We start from the raw sequence: 18,783 nt of genomic DNA on the forward strand, positions 1-18,783 counted from the left end.
ATAGATGATATGTCCATATATATTTATAAATGTTATATCTTGTCAGTTGACTTTTCATTATATAGTGTTCTTCTTTGTCTCTTGTAATAGTTTTTGATTTCAAATTCATTTTGTCTTAAATACGTATGGTCACCTCTACTTTGTTTTGCTTATCATTTGAATGGAATATCTTTTTCCTTACTTTTACTTTCTGCCTGTTTGTGTCTTTAGACCTAAAGTGTGCCTCTTGTTGACAGCATATAGCAGGACCTTGGTTTTTTTTGTTTTTGTTTTGTTGTTGTTGTTTTATTGAATCCATTAAGCCAGAGTATGTCTTTCTATGGAGAATTTAATCCATTTGGATTTAAAGTAATTATTGTAGGGACAAACTTATTATTGCCATTTTGTTGTATATTTTCTGTTTGTCTTGGAGCTGTTTTGTTTGTCTTCATTTTTTGTTTACTTCCTGTGTGTTTTGTTTATTTTTTTAATTAGTAGTGTCAGTGCTTTAATTCATTTCTCATTTTTTTTGTGTATCTTCTATAGGTATTTTCTCGTCATTACCATGGGGATTACATAAAATATCTTAAGTTTACACCTATTTTAAACTAGTAACAACTTCAGTCACATCTTTCCTCCCACCACTTTATGTTATTGATATCATACATTATATCTTTTTGTATTGTGTATACTTTAACATAGACTTACAATTATATTTTATACTTAAATTCTGTACCAGAATTATGTGATTTTTGCACCAACTTTACAGTAATGCAGGATTCTGCATTTGTTTGTGTATTTACTCTTACCAGAGAATTTCATATTTTCATTTGCTTTTAAGTTGCTGTCTAGTGTCCTTTCATTTCTACTTGAAGGACTCCTTTTAGCGTTTCTTGTATGGTGGATTTAGTGGTGATGAATGCCATCAGCTTTTTATTTACTGGGAAAATCTTAATTTTGCCTTCATTTTTGAATGATAGTTTTGCTGGTTATGGTATTCTTGCTTGGCAGTTTTTTTCTTTCAGCGCTTTGAATATGTCATTCCACTCCCTTGTGGCCTGCTAGGTTTCTGCTGAGAAAACCGTTGATAATCTTATGGGAGCTGCCTTAAATGTGATGGGTCGTTTTTCTCTTTCTACTTTTAAAATCTTTGTGACTTTTGACAGCTTGACTATAATGTTTCTTAGTGTAGGTCTCTGAGTTAATTTCAGTTGGAAGCTTTTCACCTTCTTGAATTTGTCAGTTTTTTCCCTCAAATTTGGGAAGTTTCTGGCCATTATTTAAGTAGGCTTTCTGCCCACTTTCTTTCTTCTCATTCTTGGTCTCCCAAATTTGTATATTGGTCCATTTGATGGTGTCTAATAAATCCCTTAGTCTGTCTTTACTTTTTTCATTCTTTTTTCTATTTGGTGCTCTAACTCAGTAATTTCAAGTGACTTGTCTTCAGGTTTGCTGATTCTTTCTTCTACTTGATACAGTCTGGTTTTGATCCCCTCTGGTAAAGGTTTCAATTCAGTTATTGTATTCTTCAGCTTCAGAATTTCTATTGGTTCTATTATAAAGTTTCTTTTTCTTCTTGCATTGTTTTCCTGATTTCATTTCATTTTCTGTCTGTTCTTTTTTATCTCATTGAGCATCTTAATGTTAGTCATTTTGAATTCTTTGTTGGGTAGTTCATAGATCTGTTTCTTCAGTTTCTGGAATTTTATTTCTTTGATTGATCCATATTTCCCTGTTTTTTTTGTATGTCTGGTTCTCTTTTGTTGAAATTAGGGCATTTGAAAAAATACCCTCCCCATCTTTTTGGAATATCTTTATACAGATGAAGCCCTTTACCAGTCAGTCTGGGTAGATACTCCGGTGTCCTCGCAAACCTATTTTTAAAGATGCATTTTCTTGGAGCTTGTGCATGTATCTCCCATCTGAAGAGGTTTATCTATTTCTACTTGGGAACTTCCCATCCCTCACCTGGTATCTACTTTCCATATTGCAGTCTTGCTGCTGCTTTAGCAAGCCATGATATTGGAGTTACCCCTGTTGTCTGTCTGTGTTACTGCAATTTTTCTGGTTTGGTACCAAGCCAAGGGGTTCACCTTTGTTCTCATCTAGTCCCCAGACATCCAACTTGTGCTGCTTTATCCAAGTCAGGTGAGACTGAAGCCAGTGCCTTATCAGTACCCCAAAAAGCCAGAATATTGCATGCAAATTCCACTCTTCTCTTTCCTTCCCAAAGGAGAGGACAGTTGTTGGGAATTTTTTCTTGATTGCACCACACTGTGAGAGGAGGGGGATGGGGTATGGTGGGTAAGAGCAGCAGACTTTCCTACCCACTACCATATATCTCTTTTGGGGCTTGCTTTCACTTGGGGTTCTATAATCTCTCAACAGGTTTCTGGACTTCTTACAAGTGAAATTTGGTTCTTATATTGCTAAATCATTGTCTTCATGAGGGAAGGAAGGTATAGGATTTCCAATTCTGCCATCTTGCTGATGTCACCACACTGTAGTGTTTAAGGTCCTCCATCTGATGACTCTAAGCCCTGTTATATTTATTTATTATGCTTATACTGCTCCTTTTTTGTTTTTTTGTTTTCCCTGAAATGTTGTTTACCTTCATTTTAACTATTTTGAGTGTACTAATTACTCAAAGACTTGTTAGAAGATGCATTTCTTTCCCCTAAAAATTTTAAACTTTTTCGAGTGATACTACAGTGTTACTTTCATTTGCTTTTCTATTTATTTCAAATGTTTTTGCGTCCACAGCCAGGTTAGAACAGTTTATCTTAATTCTTTTTATCTTTTGTCTCCTCTACACAGGTAACTAGTACAACACTATACTGTTTGGTTAAAATCATCCTTTTATCCTATAAAAAGCAGCAAGATATATTTGTTGTTGAGAAGAGTGATTAGTGGCATCTGCTTGATGTGATCCTAAGCACTTACCACCTTTTGTTTAATATTATATGTATTATTATTATACTTAATTAACTCTTGAGTAGAGTTATTTATTTTTCTCAATTTAAGAAATAAATGATGATAGTGTCATTAATGATGGAGGCCCAAATAATGGTAATTAGCATATAAATATTAGAACTCTCTTTCTATATTCCCTGTTTTGGGGAGCAGAAAAGGGTTAAATTAGTTTGTTCTGAAGTTTAGAATTGGGACATCTTTAAATGAAATTGTAAGTCACGTAGTGGCAAGTATTTATTTTTTAAACAAAAATTGTAAAAATAATTTTGATTTGTGACCTAGGATACCACTTAATTGGCAATCAGTTACTTCTGGGGAAAAATAAATACTTACCTTGTTTGTTGAGTTTCTGCTTGTAATCGTGCCTGATCTGCCTGATATATAGTAGGCATTCACTAGATATTTATTGAATGAGTGTCTAATTATTCTTTAGATTCATATTAATGTTTACTGAACCGTTAGAGCATATAAGCTACTTTCATATTCTCTATTTTATTTACTCATATCAAAAACTGAGGTTTAAGAATTATTCTATTCACTTTTCATATGATAAGCAGTTGTGTCAGTAGACTAAGTAATTTGTGTAAGGGGCTTAACAAGTGGCAATGCCAAGATTTAAATTTTTTTCTCAGTAAGATTTTCCACTATATTATAGAAATAACAGATAACATATTGACAAGGCATTTAAAGGTCTTATTTTTAAAGATCTCTTGTGAATTGGGTTTTATTTTACCTTGGTATTTTTCTCCCCCAGAATCCACCAAACCCACCTGTATCACCAGGAAAGTCCATAGTTGATGTCGGCAGCAATAACAGTGTGCCCTACAGGTGAGAATTGTAAACAGTCTATTTATCAAGTTTTTAATTAAGAGAACAAAGTTCTGATTTTCTTTGCAGAAAAATCTTGGAATGTGATTCTGTGTATTTATGTAAAGATAAGTGTTTGGTATACTGGATTAAGTATATTTGCTTCCTTTTTGCTTTGTTGTAATTGTTCACCTATGAATATTGATTTTGCTAATTTATTATAAGGCTTTCTTTAACCACTTGTGTTAAATAGTATTATCTTAATTAATTGAGAAATGCTTTCGTCAGGGGTGATAAAATCTAATGTGTGCAGATATTCGGACCTACATTTGGTTCTCAGGTTAAAGTATTGAGGACATAGAATATAGAAGGAAGACTCTCCCCTAATGCTGTAGACCCCAACATTCCAAAGTCTTTGTGCCAGCTTTGCTTCACTGCATTCACTCTCAGTTTAATGCTTTAATATCTAAGTCTAGCCACCCTTTTTTCCAAGGGGCCACTACTTTCTCTATACATAAATAGATATCCCCTAGAATGGCGTATCAAGTGACCATTTGTGTGTATATATATTTCATAGAAATGCAAACACAGTGAGACAGATGTTGGAGTCCAAAAGAAATATAAGCGAGAGCACACCGCCATCCTTTCAAACCCCTGTGAATACAGGTAATATTCTTAACACTGAAATACATTTTCTTAGGAATTGAAGGTTTTGGTTCTTTTTTCTTACGTTCTTTTGAGGTTGAAATGGACTAAGAAACTGAGCACAGTTATGTGAAACTGAGTGCTAAGCACAAAGTTTATTTAAAAATCAGGATCGCAGATATGCATGAAAATACAGAAATTCAGATCTCTACTGTAGTGGTTCTCAAACTTTTGGGTCTTCACATCCCCTTATAATCTTAAAAATTATTAAGAATCCAAAGAGCTTTGTTCATGTGGGTGTATTAATTGATATTTACTATGGTGAAAATTAAAACATAAAATTTTTAAATGTTTATTTATTCACTTTAAAATGATTACAAACCTATATTATGAACCATAAGTAACATGTTTTGATGAAAAGTAGCTCTTTTCCAAGCTTTAAAAAAATTAGGAAAAAGAGTGTTATTGTGTTAAATTTTTCTAAATCTCTTTTATACCTCACTTAAAACATTAAGATGGCTGAAGATACCTGGATTCTCATATCTGCATCTGCATTCAATCTGTTGCAATTTGTTGTTATAGTTGAAATATGTGAACAAAATTCAGCCTCATACAAATATGTAGTTGGAAAAGGCCTAGCCCTTTTAGTGAATTGTGGATATTCTTCTTTGATACAGCAAGTAGTAGTTTCTTAAAGGTTAGTTGCAAAGTGGAATCAGAAACCACACCAATAAACTTTTCTAAATTTTTCATTAAAATTCATTTGTCTGTCTTGTACTTGGATGGATCTTTTACTAATATCATTGATCATTTGGAAAATATTCACTGAGTTTTCTAAGTCTTCCAAATGTTGACACACTTCATTAATAAATATTTTTTTTAAATCATATTTATTTATTTAACTGTCAGTTCTTCTCAGACAAGTCTTTAAAGATTTGGGAAGCTGTCCTGCCCTCAGTGGCAGGTAGACGTATTTTCCAAAGTTCTAATTTTTGTTTTTTAAAACTCAAATTTTATTATTGCCAATAAATACTGTTGGTCGTTTTCTTTGAAGTGACTGCCGTATTTGGTTTATTTTCAAGAAAATATTTGCCAGGTACCCAAGTGTGAATAACCACAGTATGCTTGTAATTCTTTCAAGTAAAAGTGGTTTTCCATTAAAAAAGCCTGTTAGCTCAGCTTACAACTCAGCCAGTCTTACAAGCACTTTTCCTTGAGCCGGACATCCTTATTTGGCATGCAGCAGTAATGCTTTATGTGTACTTCCCATTTCTTCACATAAAATATTAAGACGGACTATACTCAAGAATTGAGATTTAATAGAATTAGTAGTTTTTACTACTTCATAATGAACATTCTTAAATGAAACTGATTTTGTTTGGTTTTTACTGTGCACATGTGGTATTAAAGAATGCAGTGATAGTTTGGTTAGTTTGGTACCACTACCTTGATTTTTATACTGAGACATCAAAAGTTTTACTCACCATTGCTTTTGCTCCATCATTGTAAATATCTGCACAGTGAAAAAGTCAAATAATGTTTTATTATTGTTATGGAAATAGTTTGGACATTTCAAACTTCCTGGAAGGGTCTCAGTAATCCCCAGGTGTCTCCCTGGACTGCACCTTGAGAATTGCTGCTCTAGCGTGCCTATGATTTTGGAAAGACTACAAATCATTGAGAAGAAACTTGGTCATTGATTTTAAACCTGTTCAAGTGAGAATAAACACAAATGGTTGAACTAAAATGACTGTAAAACTACAGTGACAAGCATTTTGATTTTCTCTGCTCTTTGTTATCTGCTCCTTAATTCATTTCCCATCTTCACCGTGCTATTTTCCATATCACATAATGTCAATAGAGTGTTAATAGAGACAGCCTCTCCTCACCAGTTCCTCCCCAGGGAATCCAGTAAAATTTTTGATCCACAGATAGAGGTTTCACATTGTCCAAATGACAAAATACCATCACCAGGTTTACCTGTTATTCATTAATGGTACTCTTTCTAGATTTTCTATTTGAGTTTATGTATTGCCAGTGTTCTAAGGCATTTATAATATTTTTAATGTACTTTCAAAATTGTCTATACAATTTTACCTAGTTTTCAATGTTTTTTAGTTGTTTTTCCAGCTAGTTACTCTGAAGTAAGTATAATAATTTTCAGAGACTCTTTTTATACAGAGATAGCACTCCTCTGCCTTAATCATAAAACATGTGCTGTTTTCATAATGTACCAAATACAGATGCAAAAATGCTTCTACAGATAATCTAAGAATTCAAGGATTTAAATCTTGAATTAAAAATTTAATTATGAGAGACTTTACTGTATATACTGCAATACATCAAATTTGTATTATATTATCTTAGCTGATAAAGATAGCTATTTAAACTGAGACTTCTTTTTTCTTTTTATAGTATCTTCAACCAATCTTGTCACTCCTCCAACAGTTGTCAGTAGTCAACCTAAATTGCAGCCTCCAGTGACTTCGGGTTCTCTGACAGCAACGTCAGTTCTTCCTGCACCCAACACAGCTACAGTAGTTGCTTCTACTCAGGTGCCTAGTGGAAATCCCCAACCTACAATCTCTTTACAGTCTTTACCAGTGATTTTGCATGTACCTGTTGCCGTATCCTCCCAACCTCAGCTCCTGCAGAGCCATCCAGGGACTTTAGTGACCAATCAACCATCTGGCAACGTTGAATTCATTTCTGTACAAAGCCCACCTACAATGAGTGGTCTTACCAAAAATCCAGTATCTTTGCCATCCTTGCCAAACCCCACTAAACCAAACAACGTTCCTTCTGTGCCCAGTCCTAGTATTCAAAGGAATTCTCCTGCCAGTGCTGCACCACTAGGAACAACACTTGCTGTACAGGCTGTTCCAACAGCGCACTCTATCGTGCAAGCGACAAGGACTTCTTTACCCACAGTAGGCCCATCAGGACTCTATAGTGCATCAAATAATCGAGGCCCTATACAGATGAAAATTCCAATTTCTGCCTTTAGTACTTCATCTCCTGCAGAACAGAGCAGCACTACCACCACAAGAATTGGTAAGTCAATATGGAGGTTTAATAATAGAAATGCAAGCATGTTAATAGTCTATAGGTAATTGAACACATGTGTGTGTGTGTGTAAGTGACTAGCATTATTGGAAGAACAGAGTAAATAGAATTTTCACAGAGATTATTTTTAGTAAGTTTTTTGTTACCTAAGAGAAATGATGTTGTTACAGTGGGATTTGAGAGAGAGTTTATTTTGAGTGAGAAGTTAGCATTTGTAATTTATCTTTTACTGGTTTTCCTAATCTGTGCGAATTTTTAATTTAGGCTTTGTAGCAAGCATTATGAATTACTTTTCTAATACATTTTTCAGATATATCTGAATAGAGCAAGTATATTTTAAAGTATCTAATTGACATAATATATGCTAATAAGAAGAAAATAAAAACCACATATCTTCCCTACCCATTTGGAAAAAATCCTCCAAATCCTCCAGTGCATTCATCACTCATATCTTGCAAATTTGAGTGGTTTAAAAGTAGGTCTTTCCCTCTTTAATTTACTACAGAATGTTTGCTTTTTGTTTCTCTTTTATATATTTTCCCGTATGACATATTACATGATTAAGTTTGCATATGTATATATACTTGAAGTATTGCAAAAATGAGAACTTGATTGTTCCTGTTTAAAATCTGTAAAACTCTATATGTCTTCCTTGTTCTTAAAAAGCAATACATTTGTATGCATTCTTGAACTTGCTTATTCTGTCATTTCTGATTTCACATTTATCCCCACTGCTTTTGGAAAGACAGGAGAGAAGCCTAGGCATCATGTATGTAATGAAATTCCTAATAGTATCTGTCTTACTGTTGTAGTAAGTGGACCATGAATATAAGAAAACAGATTATAAAGTACAAAATTACTCTTACAAGTGAGATATACAAGCCTTGTTTTTTTAAATTTCTCATGTAGTCTTCACTAGTGTACTTGTCCTCTGAGTATATTTTCTCATAAAATAGTGATGGTGTTTCATAGAGTTATTGAGAGAGTAAATGAATGGCAGATAAAAATTAATATTGGACTGAAGCTGAATATCATCTTCATACAATTAACATCTGGGATATAAGGGTAAATCTGAAATTTCAAATAGAATTATTATTAGTATTTAAAATTAAATATTTGCATGGTACAGTGACCATATTTTTTTAGCATTATCTGCTATCACATCCTTATATGCTAAAGATGCTTACTTTTAATTGAGGTCAGTGATGAGCAAGATTTTGGGGTTACTTCATATTTCTCTAATTTATTTTTCTTCCAGTCATTACTGTTTTTTAATATGTCAGGTGGAAGATGATTATCATGGACATTCTTTTATGTGATTCTGGAGTTTTTCTTCTTTATGAAATTTTGAGCCTAGTTGACATTGTTTTTAATTCATGGTCACAAGATAAGATATATTCTTAAATATAGAACTTTCCCTGAAAGACCGAGGCCTGAAAAGAAATAAATAACTTGAAAGATTATTTTGTTTAATGTTATGAATGCAAGTACCCTAAATACTTCTACAATATCAGAATTGTAATTCAATTTCATTATCCTGTTAACATTGTATGAACATCTGTTGACACAAAAGGTATGTTTTTCCCAAAGTTATCTAGCTTAGTGCGCTTTATTAGTTGTAATGAGTGTTAGTCTGTTTTGTATTTATTTAATTACTTGACTGTCCTTGATTATTTTTGTATATAAAATTAATAGTTTTCCCCATTATTATTAATTAGAACATCAGTCTACTTTTGTGATAATATACATTTATACTTATACGTAAAATTTTATATTTTAACATATATTTAACACATTTATATGTACTTTAATACATAAATTATATTAAGGAGATCTTCATTTTGAGTTCTATTTAGAATGCTTACCTACTTTTGAAAGTAAATTATTAGATATTAACCAAAAATGTTAATGATAAGCTTTGTTTTTATGTTGTTCATAATGTTAATTAGAATGAGATCCTATGAGAAGATATGTTCTTTGATCATGCATAATTTTAGGGGTGCCATAAATGGCATTAAAGTAGGCATTTAGCTATTGAGGCTTGCCAAAGCCTAAGCTGAAGCCAAATAGCAAATTTTGGCTAAATATGAAGGTTGAAGCCAAACTTCAATACATCCCTAATGCGATAAAGTAATTAGTTTTAAATCCTATGCTTATGTAGGTTTTATTTACTTACTGAGAACATATACTGTATAACTAGACAGCATGCATTTGTATGTATTTTATATACATATATTCCGTAGAGTAAGTCAATATTTTTTGTAAAATGTAAAGTAAAAATTGTCCTAAGGACTACTTGGAAATTTAGAGACCAAATTATAGCTTATGTCATTCATTCATAAAATATCGAATGCCTGTATTGTTCTAAAATCCTGCAGATACACAGAAATGTACAAAATAGTCCCTATTCTAAACAAGCTTATAATCAAATATGGAACTTGGATATTAAATAAATAATTAATTATCAATGTGATGAGTGTAAAGATATGAAGGTTTCTGTGAGAGGATATGGGAGATCTGGGACGGTATGAGAATGGAGTGAATGGAAAGATGGTGGGAAATAGGGTTTTAAAGGATTTTTACAGAGAGGAAGGAGTGTGACATCCATGAACACTGGCTGCAGTGAGGGGAATGGTTTAGAGGGGGAAAAACAGGGAGACCAGTTAGGAGGCTCTTGGAGTGATTTGGATGAGACATGGTGTGGTAAAAATGATTTAAAGGTCTTGCATTGCATTCTTTTTCATACCATTATCCAGCACCTACCGGGGTATACTACTAATTGGCACTCCTGTAAAACCTTTTTATTATTCTGGTAAAAATGCAGTGTTGGTAAAAAGTGACAATATCTTTTCAAAATAAAGAGATAGAGATGTTTCCCATATGACAGAAAGAATTTGAGGTACAATTTTTGACCTTACACCCTGCCAATTTTATTGCTTGATAGATTGATTTGTAACTTTTAACTTTCAGAATTTATCTAAAGTAGATATTATGGTAAAAGAAAACAAAAGATACAGTGAGACTATAAAATGATTAAGAATCAAGAAAACAATCTGTAATAAAGGGGTAGGGGAAGTTAACTGAAAATCTAGAATAAGGAATATTATTATAGCTCTGTGAATAATTAACTCTTTGTCCTGAGACAGTTAGGTCAAAGACTCACTCTGGATAACAAAACTCTCATAGTTATTAGTATTTGTGTGTGTGTGTTTGTGTGTGTGTAAAGAAGTAAAACATTTTATTAAGCAATCTAAATCTTCTCTGAATCTTGAAGATAATTGTATGAGGATATTTCAACAGAAAATAAAAATGAAGGTCCCTCACCTACTTTGCTTCTGAATTTACCTTTTATTTTCATTTGAAAATGAAAATGTGTTTTAAATCCAAATGAATGTATTCTGACATTGTATATATGTATTAAAAAAATTGGTAGTAAATTGCTGATGTTTTGGTAATGTCATAAGTGTAATTTAATACTCAACCATGTAGGATCAGTACCCTGGAAGTAGTTTTTTATTAAGTAGTATTTCAAGAACTTCACAGTCCAGAACAGAAGCTGATTCATTGTAAATGAAGTAATTTTAAGGTATTAAAGATATGTATATATCTTTTTTAAGTTATACACATCTTAAATTATTTCCCTGCGATATTCCTTATGTTAGAGTTTTATATATATATATATATATATATATATATATATATATATATACTATATTCTTCCTACGAAAGGAACTAAGATAATTCAGATAGGGTAGGGAGAAATTGTAAGGGCCTCCTTTTACTTGCCTAGCCTAGAAAACCCTCTTTTTTAATAGGTAGATATTTATCCTGATTTTTTTGACATACAGATTTATATGTAGAAATACATGGTTCTGTCTCCTGTTTCTGGTTTTGTTTTTTTAATATAAATGGTTTACTTTATATGTGTGTTATGAAGATTTACAGATGAAAGGAGTGCCATATTTTGACCAACGTTTTTTCTGACAAAAAGCAAGGATGGGATGTTTCAACATTAGAAAATTCCTATTAATATAATTGACCACATTACCAAAGAGAAAAAACTGATGAATCACCTCAGTAGATGCTCAAGACATTTGATAAAATTTAATACCTTCTCTTTAGAAATTGAGGCAGAAAAACCTACGTGGTTTCTTTTCTGTGCTGTTTTTTCATTCAGCTATCTTTTTTACAACTATATAGTTGTAGTTCTATACATACAACTTTCATATGTATGTGTGTGCATGTGTGTGTACATACCTGCATGCACACACATACATATACCACAAACTCAACACAAGTTAATTGAAAACTGAATAAAGAAAAATCATCTGTGATTGACCTACTGAGATTATCCATGTATATTTCATCAGAATCACTGTTTGTAACTGTTTCTCTAGTGAATTTACATTTTTGCTATTAATTTAATACATTTAATTTAATACATTTTGCTATTAAATTTTGTTATTAAATTTTTTTTCTCCAAAGGTATATAGTATGGAAGGATTATATTTTATTTAACCATTCATGTTACAGCATTTAAGTTACACACGTCTTAAATTGTTTCCCTGCAATATTCCTTAGGTTAGAGTTAAAATTTCTGGTTAATGAGTATGTGAAGTGTTTTGATCTCTATTATGAATTTGTCCTTCTGAAAGACTTTGTAGTGGTGGTCTTTGAGAGGATCTATTTACATATGTAACATGTTGACGACAAAAAAAAATTGGAGAAAATTAACATGAATTGTTGTATGTAAAGCAACCCATCCTTTCACATTTTGTAGGTGCCTTTAAGAATAGCTCTGAGTTTTGCTTTGTTTTGTTTTTTGACTCCTCAGAAAACCAGACAAACAAAACAATAGATGCTTCTGTTAATAAGAAAGCAGCTGATAGCACATCACAGGTAAGATTTTTCCTACTGTTTCAAAGTAAAATTGTAATTACAGTCCATAAGAGAATGAATTTCTATCAGTATTCTTTGGTAAAATGAAAATTATTCTGTTTTTTACAACTGTCCAAAAATTTTCAAACAGCGTCTCTGTGTTGTTTGACAGGAATTGAGTTTTTTTGCTTAGTAATTCTCTTAGAAATAATATGTTTATTAAATTAACTAACTGCTTGGATTATATATAATCGACAGTCTAGTTGTTTTTCTTCATATATTGTGAAGTTTTAAGTCTCCATGCGTAATTTCTTCCTGGCCCATCTTATTTAAGAAGGTCTCACTGGTTTACCTCCCCCCCCCATCCTCTGTCCTGCCATTGCCAACACACACAGAGACATCATTTTAGTTTCTTCAAAGCTGATCAGAGATAGCTTTTATGGAAAGAAAATCTTGATCTTTCTGATAGCTTATTAGCACTTTGCCAGTCCTGGTACTTTTTCATGTTAAATTTAAATCACTCAGGAATGGAGTAACTACTTTTTTCCTGTATTAAATTAACAATGTTCATCATACTTCTTTTACTATATTGCTTTAGGTGTAATAGATTTATAGGGAAGTCATTAGGTTGTTGATAGTCTAACTTTATTTTCTTCCCTTCCTCTTAATCATATCAAGAAATGCATATATTTTTCCTAGAAAAATAAAAAATCTTGAAGAAGTCAGGCATGAATAAATTACATGAATTTTAAAACAAGGGCATAATGATCTTTAATTTTGGCTGTTTTCCTTTAAAATGATGGATTTTTAACCAAAGATAGGTGTACACCATGCTTTATAGAAAGCTATTAGAAATATTTTATTTCTTAAAAATTTTAGCAGTCTTTTTATATGATATTAAAGATCAAAGTTTTGATTGCTTCTGAGGATGTCTTGTAGTAGCTATGTTTTTAATTAAAAGTATATGGAGTACTTTCTGGAAGACACATGGTATAGGAAATGTTGATATATTCAGTGACTTTTTTTTTTTTTTTTTTAAATTTTCGGCTGTGTTGGGTCTTCGTTTCTGTGCGAGGGCTTTCTCTAGTTGCGGCAAGCGGGGGCCACTCTTCATCGCGGTGCGCGGGCCTCTCACTGTCGCGGCCTCTCTTGTTGTGGAGCACAGGCTCCAGACGCGCAGGCTCAGTAGTTGTGGCTCACGGGCTTAGTTGCTCCGTGGCATGTGGGATCTTCCCAGACCAGGGCTCGAACCCGTGTTCCCTGCATTGGCAGGCAGATTCTTAACCGCTGCGCCACCAGGGAAGCCCCTTCAGTGACTTTTATGTAACATTTATAGGAAGTCTAGCCTTACTTTATAAAGTAAACCTAAAACTAAACAAAGAAATTACAAACAACTTTATTTCCCTCAGTAATTTTTTTTCTTGTTTGTCTGGACACACTAGGTAATGTTTCAAGACACAAAAATGGACATTGTAATGGCTGTTTTTATCTTGTTAAAAATGATGATTCTTCTAAAGTTGTACTGTCTAATGTGGTAGCCACTAATCACATGTTGGCCATTTAAATTAAATTTTAATTTAATTTAGCCTTAAATAAAAAATGTACTTCCTATATCACAGTAGCCCCATTTCAAGGCTCAATAGCCAAATATAGCTAGTAACTACCATATTGGAAAACAAAGATATAGAACATTTTCATCATTGCAAAAAGTTATACTGGATTGCTGAAATAAAGTGTATGTAATATTGTAAACATCTAGGTGAAATTAAAATTGATATAAAAGTTTGCTATACTTTTAAAATTCTTTACTTAAAAATATCCTTTTTAAATTAAAGAAAAACAACAAAACAAAATAATATAAAATCCAGTCACACCCAGCTGCTTACTATGTTCTAGAAATTCTAAAACATCATGTATTACTCCCCACTTTACAGGTTTTAGAATCTAAAATGTTTTACTTTACATTGTATTGTATAACTTACATTTTGATGAACCAACTTGTACCAGTCGATCCAAAAGACGCCTGAAATAGTAAGTGACTGCATCAGGTAGCAAAGAGACAGTGCAACCAAATATTAAGTTCTCAGTGGTTATTTTATTTGGCTTACAGGAAGAGTAATTCAATACCATTGTATGAAAAACACATACAAGTAGCATGACTAGGGAGCTAACCTGCCAAAGTCATGCCTGGTCAAAAAAAGCAAGATTTTCAGCTTTGAATGAGTACCAGTGATTTAAATAATAAATATAATATGCAAGTTTTATTATATAATAAGGAACCATTTTGGAAATATATATGTGCTACCAGTTATAAATTGATGCTTTACTGGCTCTTTTGGGTTACAAATAAAATTTTTGTTGTTGTGCTGAATACCTTGATTAAGGTAACACTATTGTTTTTTTGAAGATATATTAAGAAATTATTGTTAGGTTTTTCCGCTGTATGTTACTTAGTAGCAAATAGAATCTGGTATGAAACAGGTAGCTTGTGATTCTTTAGAGTGTTAACTTTCTAAGTATACTCTGCCAATGTCTTTTTTCTCTGCCAAATCTTACTTAGCTGTACTTCTGAACACTTTAAGGCTATTATAAATTAGAAGGAATCTGGATGGCTTGTATGGAAATGACTGTTGTTCAGACATAGCTAATTTGAAAATAATTAAATGTGTAAAATATTCTCTTTGTAGTCCTTGAATGAAGATTTCTCTAATGTCCTCCAAATAAGTATTTATTATCACATTCCATATAATGAGTTATTACTACATATTTTATTCATAGATCTCATTTCATACAGTACATTACTAATATATTTCATATGGTGAAAAAAATTATTTATTCGAAGTATCATCGTATGTTGTAAAACAGTGTAGAAATCTTTTTCTGCCGCATCTGTAGTTTTATATTACTTTTTTGAGGGACTCAAGATCAGCCTCAATTTTGTTGATTTGCTATAAGGACTCATAAGACCTGTGACAGGTTATACTCATGGTTATGGTTTATCACAGCAAAAGGTAGAGAGCAAAAAACAGCAGGAAAAAAATATGCATCAAATGGGATTAAGTGCAGTCAGGCTGAGGCTTCCATATTCTCTCCTATCCAGCCTGCACAGGATGTGCTGTCTCTGTGGTTATTAAGTGCAGGGACATGAGCCAATAGTCTTTGCCCAGGAAGCCTGACTGAGTATCAGGGTCTGAGCTGACTATACAGCTGCGTCTTTCTTTGTAACCAGCCATGGCAGTCAAAACTCAGGACTCCAACAATGAAACCAGGTGTGCATCGTCAGACTTGATGTTTGTGCAGATCAATCCTGATAAGCCAGTATGACACTGTTTAAGGTGTACATAAGAAAATTATCATTTATTAATGTAAACTTTCTAAGGGTCACGTTCCTGGTAGCCAACCAAGCCTGACTGTAGCTCCCAGGTCCCCTTGGAGAGATGTGTGTGGAGTGAACAACCAGGTCTTCTGTATTAATAACTTCCTTTGTAATTTTTGAAGTGCCCTACTCTAGCCTTTCAAATATGTTCTAGTTATTGCATTTCAAATATGTTCTTGTTATTTGTTTCAGTTAAAAAAAAACAAAAAAACCCAAAAAACCTACAAAGCCAGTATCTTTGCTTTCTTGAAATTTTCTTAGTGTTCACTTAATGAGAGTGGTCTCATTTGGGGGAAGGACACATGATTAAGTAACTTTTTAATAAAATAGATTCTTAGTATTAAAACTTATTTGACAGAACTAAGATTTTTTTAATAGTTTCAACTTGAGTAATTCTGTAATATGTGTAAATGCAGATATAGGCATGTAATGTCTCTGATTACATACGTTTTCTCAGAATTGATGGCAGAAAAAATGTGAAGATATATAAATTTGCACCTAGTGGCATAGAAATAATAAGCTCTAGAGTCAGACAGTGGCTCCTGTCACTTAATAATGTGTAAGCCTTGAATAAGTTATCTAACACCTTGATTTCTTACTTATAAAATATGGCTAATGCTGGTCTCAACCTCAGGATTATTGTAAAGATTAAATTTGTTAATGAATGTACTGATAAAACACTTAGCACAGAGCCTGACGGGAATAGTGCCAGCTATCATGACTGTCTTATAATTGCTGTTAATAGTTATAGAAATAATTCAGTTTTATTTCTCAAGAAGAAAATGTAACCAGGAAACTACCTGTAGTATGTGATTATAGATGAATTTTATCAGTCAGGTTATGGTAAATAAAAATATAATGTAGATTAGATCATTGATTATAGATCTTCTCTTCCTATTATAGATTATACATTATAGAAAAATATGCACCTTATAATAGAGCATCAAAACATGAGTGAAAAACAATAAAAGAAATAGACAAATTGACTCTTTTATCGTTATAAGGTTTACCTCTTTATATGTTGTCTAACATTAATGTGATTACAACAGTTTTTTTATGCTTGCTTTTTTTAGTGTTTGTGTATTTGTATTTAAAGTGAGTATCTAGGAGAAGAAAACTAGTTATTTCATGATTTCTTGATATATTATTTCATCTGACAATCCCTAATTTTGATAGGAAATTTCATTCCATTTAGATAGTATAGTCATTGATATGGTTGAATTTAGGTCTGCTGTTCTGTAATTTAAAAAATATGTCATCTATTTTTTTGTTTCTGAGTACTTTTTTCCTACTTTTATTTTGTGTTGATTTTTTAATATTCTATCTTAATTTTTCTGTTTCTTCCTGTATTTTTCATTTTCTACTTTTGAGATTTCTTATTTGCACAGTTGTTAATATCGTATTTTCCTTTAATTCTTTGACATATATTTTTTTCATTTTTTAAAAATGGAAGTATAGTTGATTTACAATGTTGTGTTAGATTCTGGTGTATAGCAAAGTGATTCAGTTAGACATATGTATATATTCTTTTTTATTATAGGTTATTGCAAGATACTGAATATAGTTCCCTGTGCTATACAGTAGGACCTTGTTGTTTATCTGTTTTATATATAGTAGTTTGTATCTGCTAATCCCAAACTCCTAATTTATCCCTCCCCCCCTTTTCCCCTTTGGTAAGCATAAGTTTGTTTTCTATGTCTGTGAGTCTCTTTCTGTTTCTTAAATAAGTCAATTTGTATCATATTTTAGATTCCACATGTAAGTGATATCATATATTTGTCTTTCTGTCTGACTTACTTCCCTTAGTATGATAATCTCTAGGTCCATCCAAGTTGCTGCAAATGGCAATATTTCACTCTTCTTTATGGCTGAGTAGTATTCCATTATATGTATGTATGTATATGTATATATGAGTGTGTGTGTATGTGTGTATATATATATATATATATATATAAATCTCCCACATCTTCTTTATCCAGTTATCTGTCAGTGGGCATTTAGGTTGCTTCCGTGTCTTGGCTATTGTAAATAGTGCTGCTGTGAACATTGGGGTGCATGTATCTTTTTGAATTAGAGTTTTCTCCAGATCTATGCCCAGGAACGGGATGGCCGGATCATGTGGCAACTCTGTTTTCAGTTTTTTAAGGAGCCTCTTTATTTTTCTCCATAGCAGTTGCACCAATTTACATTCCCACCAACAGTGCAGGAGAGTTCCCTTTTCTCCATACCCTCTCCAGCATTTACTGTTTGTAGACATTTCAATGATGGCCATTCTTACCAGTTTGAGGTGATACCTCATTGTAGTTTTGATTTGCATTTCTCTGGTAATTAACGATGTTGAGCATCTTTTCATGTGCCTATTGGCCATCTGTATGTCTTCTTTGGAGATATGTCTATTTAAGTCTTCTACCCATCATTTGATTGGGTTGTTGGTTTTTTAGTTTATTGAGTTGTATAAGCTGTTTGTATAATTTGGAAATTAAGCCCTTGTCAGTCATATCGTTTGCAGATATTTTCTCCCAGTCCGAAGGTTGTCTTTTCGTTTTGTTTATGGTTTCCTTTGCTGTGCAAAAGCTTATGAGTTTCTTTAGATCCTATTTGGTTATTTTTGCTTTTATTTCTGTTGCCTTGGGAGACTGACCTAAGAAAACATTGCTATGATTTATGTCAGAGAATGTTTTGCCCATGTTCTTGTCTAGGAGTTTTATGGTGTCATGTCTTATATTTAAGTCTTTAAGCTATTTTTAGTTTACTTTTGTGTATGGTGTGAGGGAGTGTTCTATCTTCATTGATTTACATGTGGCCGTCCAGCTTTCCCAACGTCACTTACTGAAGAGACTGTCTTTTCTCCATTGTATCATTCTTGCTTCCTTTGTCAAAGATTAATTGATCGTAGGTGTGTGGGTTTATTTGTGGGCTCTCTATTCTGATCCATTGATCCATATGTCTGTTTTTATGCCAATACTATGCTGTTTTGATTACTGTAGCTTTGTTTATTGTCTGAAGTTGGGAGTGTTAGGCCTCCAGCTTTGTTTTTTTCCCTCAGAATTGCTTTGGCA

The 18,783-nt window shown here is 32.6% G+C and overlaps 1 protein-coding gene across 3 annotated transcripts in view; it reads left to right on the forward strand.

Moving 5' to 3' along the window:
• LOC118901982 (activating transcription factor 7 interacting protein) overlaps positions 1 to 18,783 on the forward strand; it is a 117,108-nt gene that overhangs the window by 85,133 nt on the left and 13,192 nt on the right. For all 3 annotated transcript variants that reach the window (XM_036865822.1, XM_036865821.1, XM_036865823.1), the window contains exons 7-10: positions 3,707 to 3,780; positions 4,337 to 4,425; positions 6,820 to 7,458; positions 12,305 to 12,369. In XM_036865822.1, the coding sequence (XP_036721717.1) occupies positions 3,707 to 3,780; positions 4,337 to 4,425; positions 6,820 to 7,458; positions 12,305 to 12,369 (867 nt within the window). The remainder of the gene's footprint in view (positions 1 to 3,706; positions 3,781 to 4,336; positions 4,426 to 6,819; positions 7,459 to 12,304; positions 12,370 to 18,783) is intronic.

This window comes from Balaenoptera musculus, chromosome 10 (genome assembly GCF_009873245.2).
Source record: "Balaenoptera musculus isolate JJ_BM4_2016_0621 chromosome 10, mBalMus1.pri.v3, whole genome shotgun sequence".
Taxonomy (NCBI): Eukaryota; Metazoa; Chordata; class Mammalia; order Artiodactyla; family Balaenopteridae; genus Balaenoptera; species Balaenoptera musculus.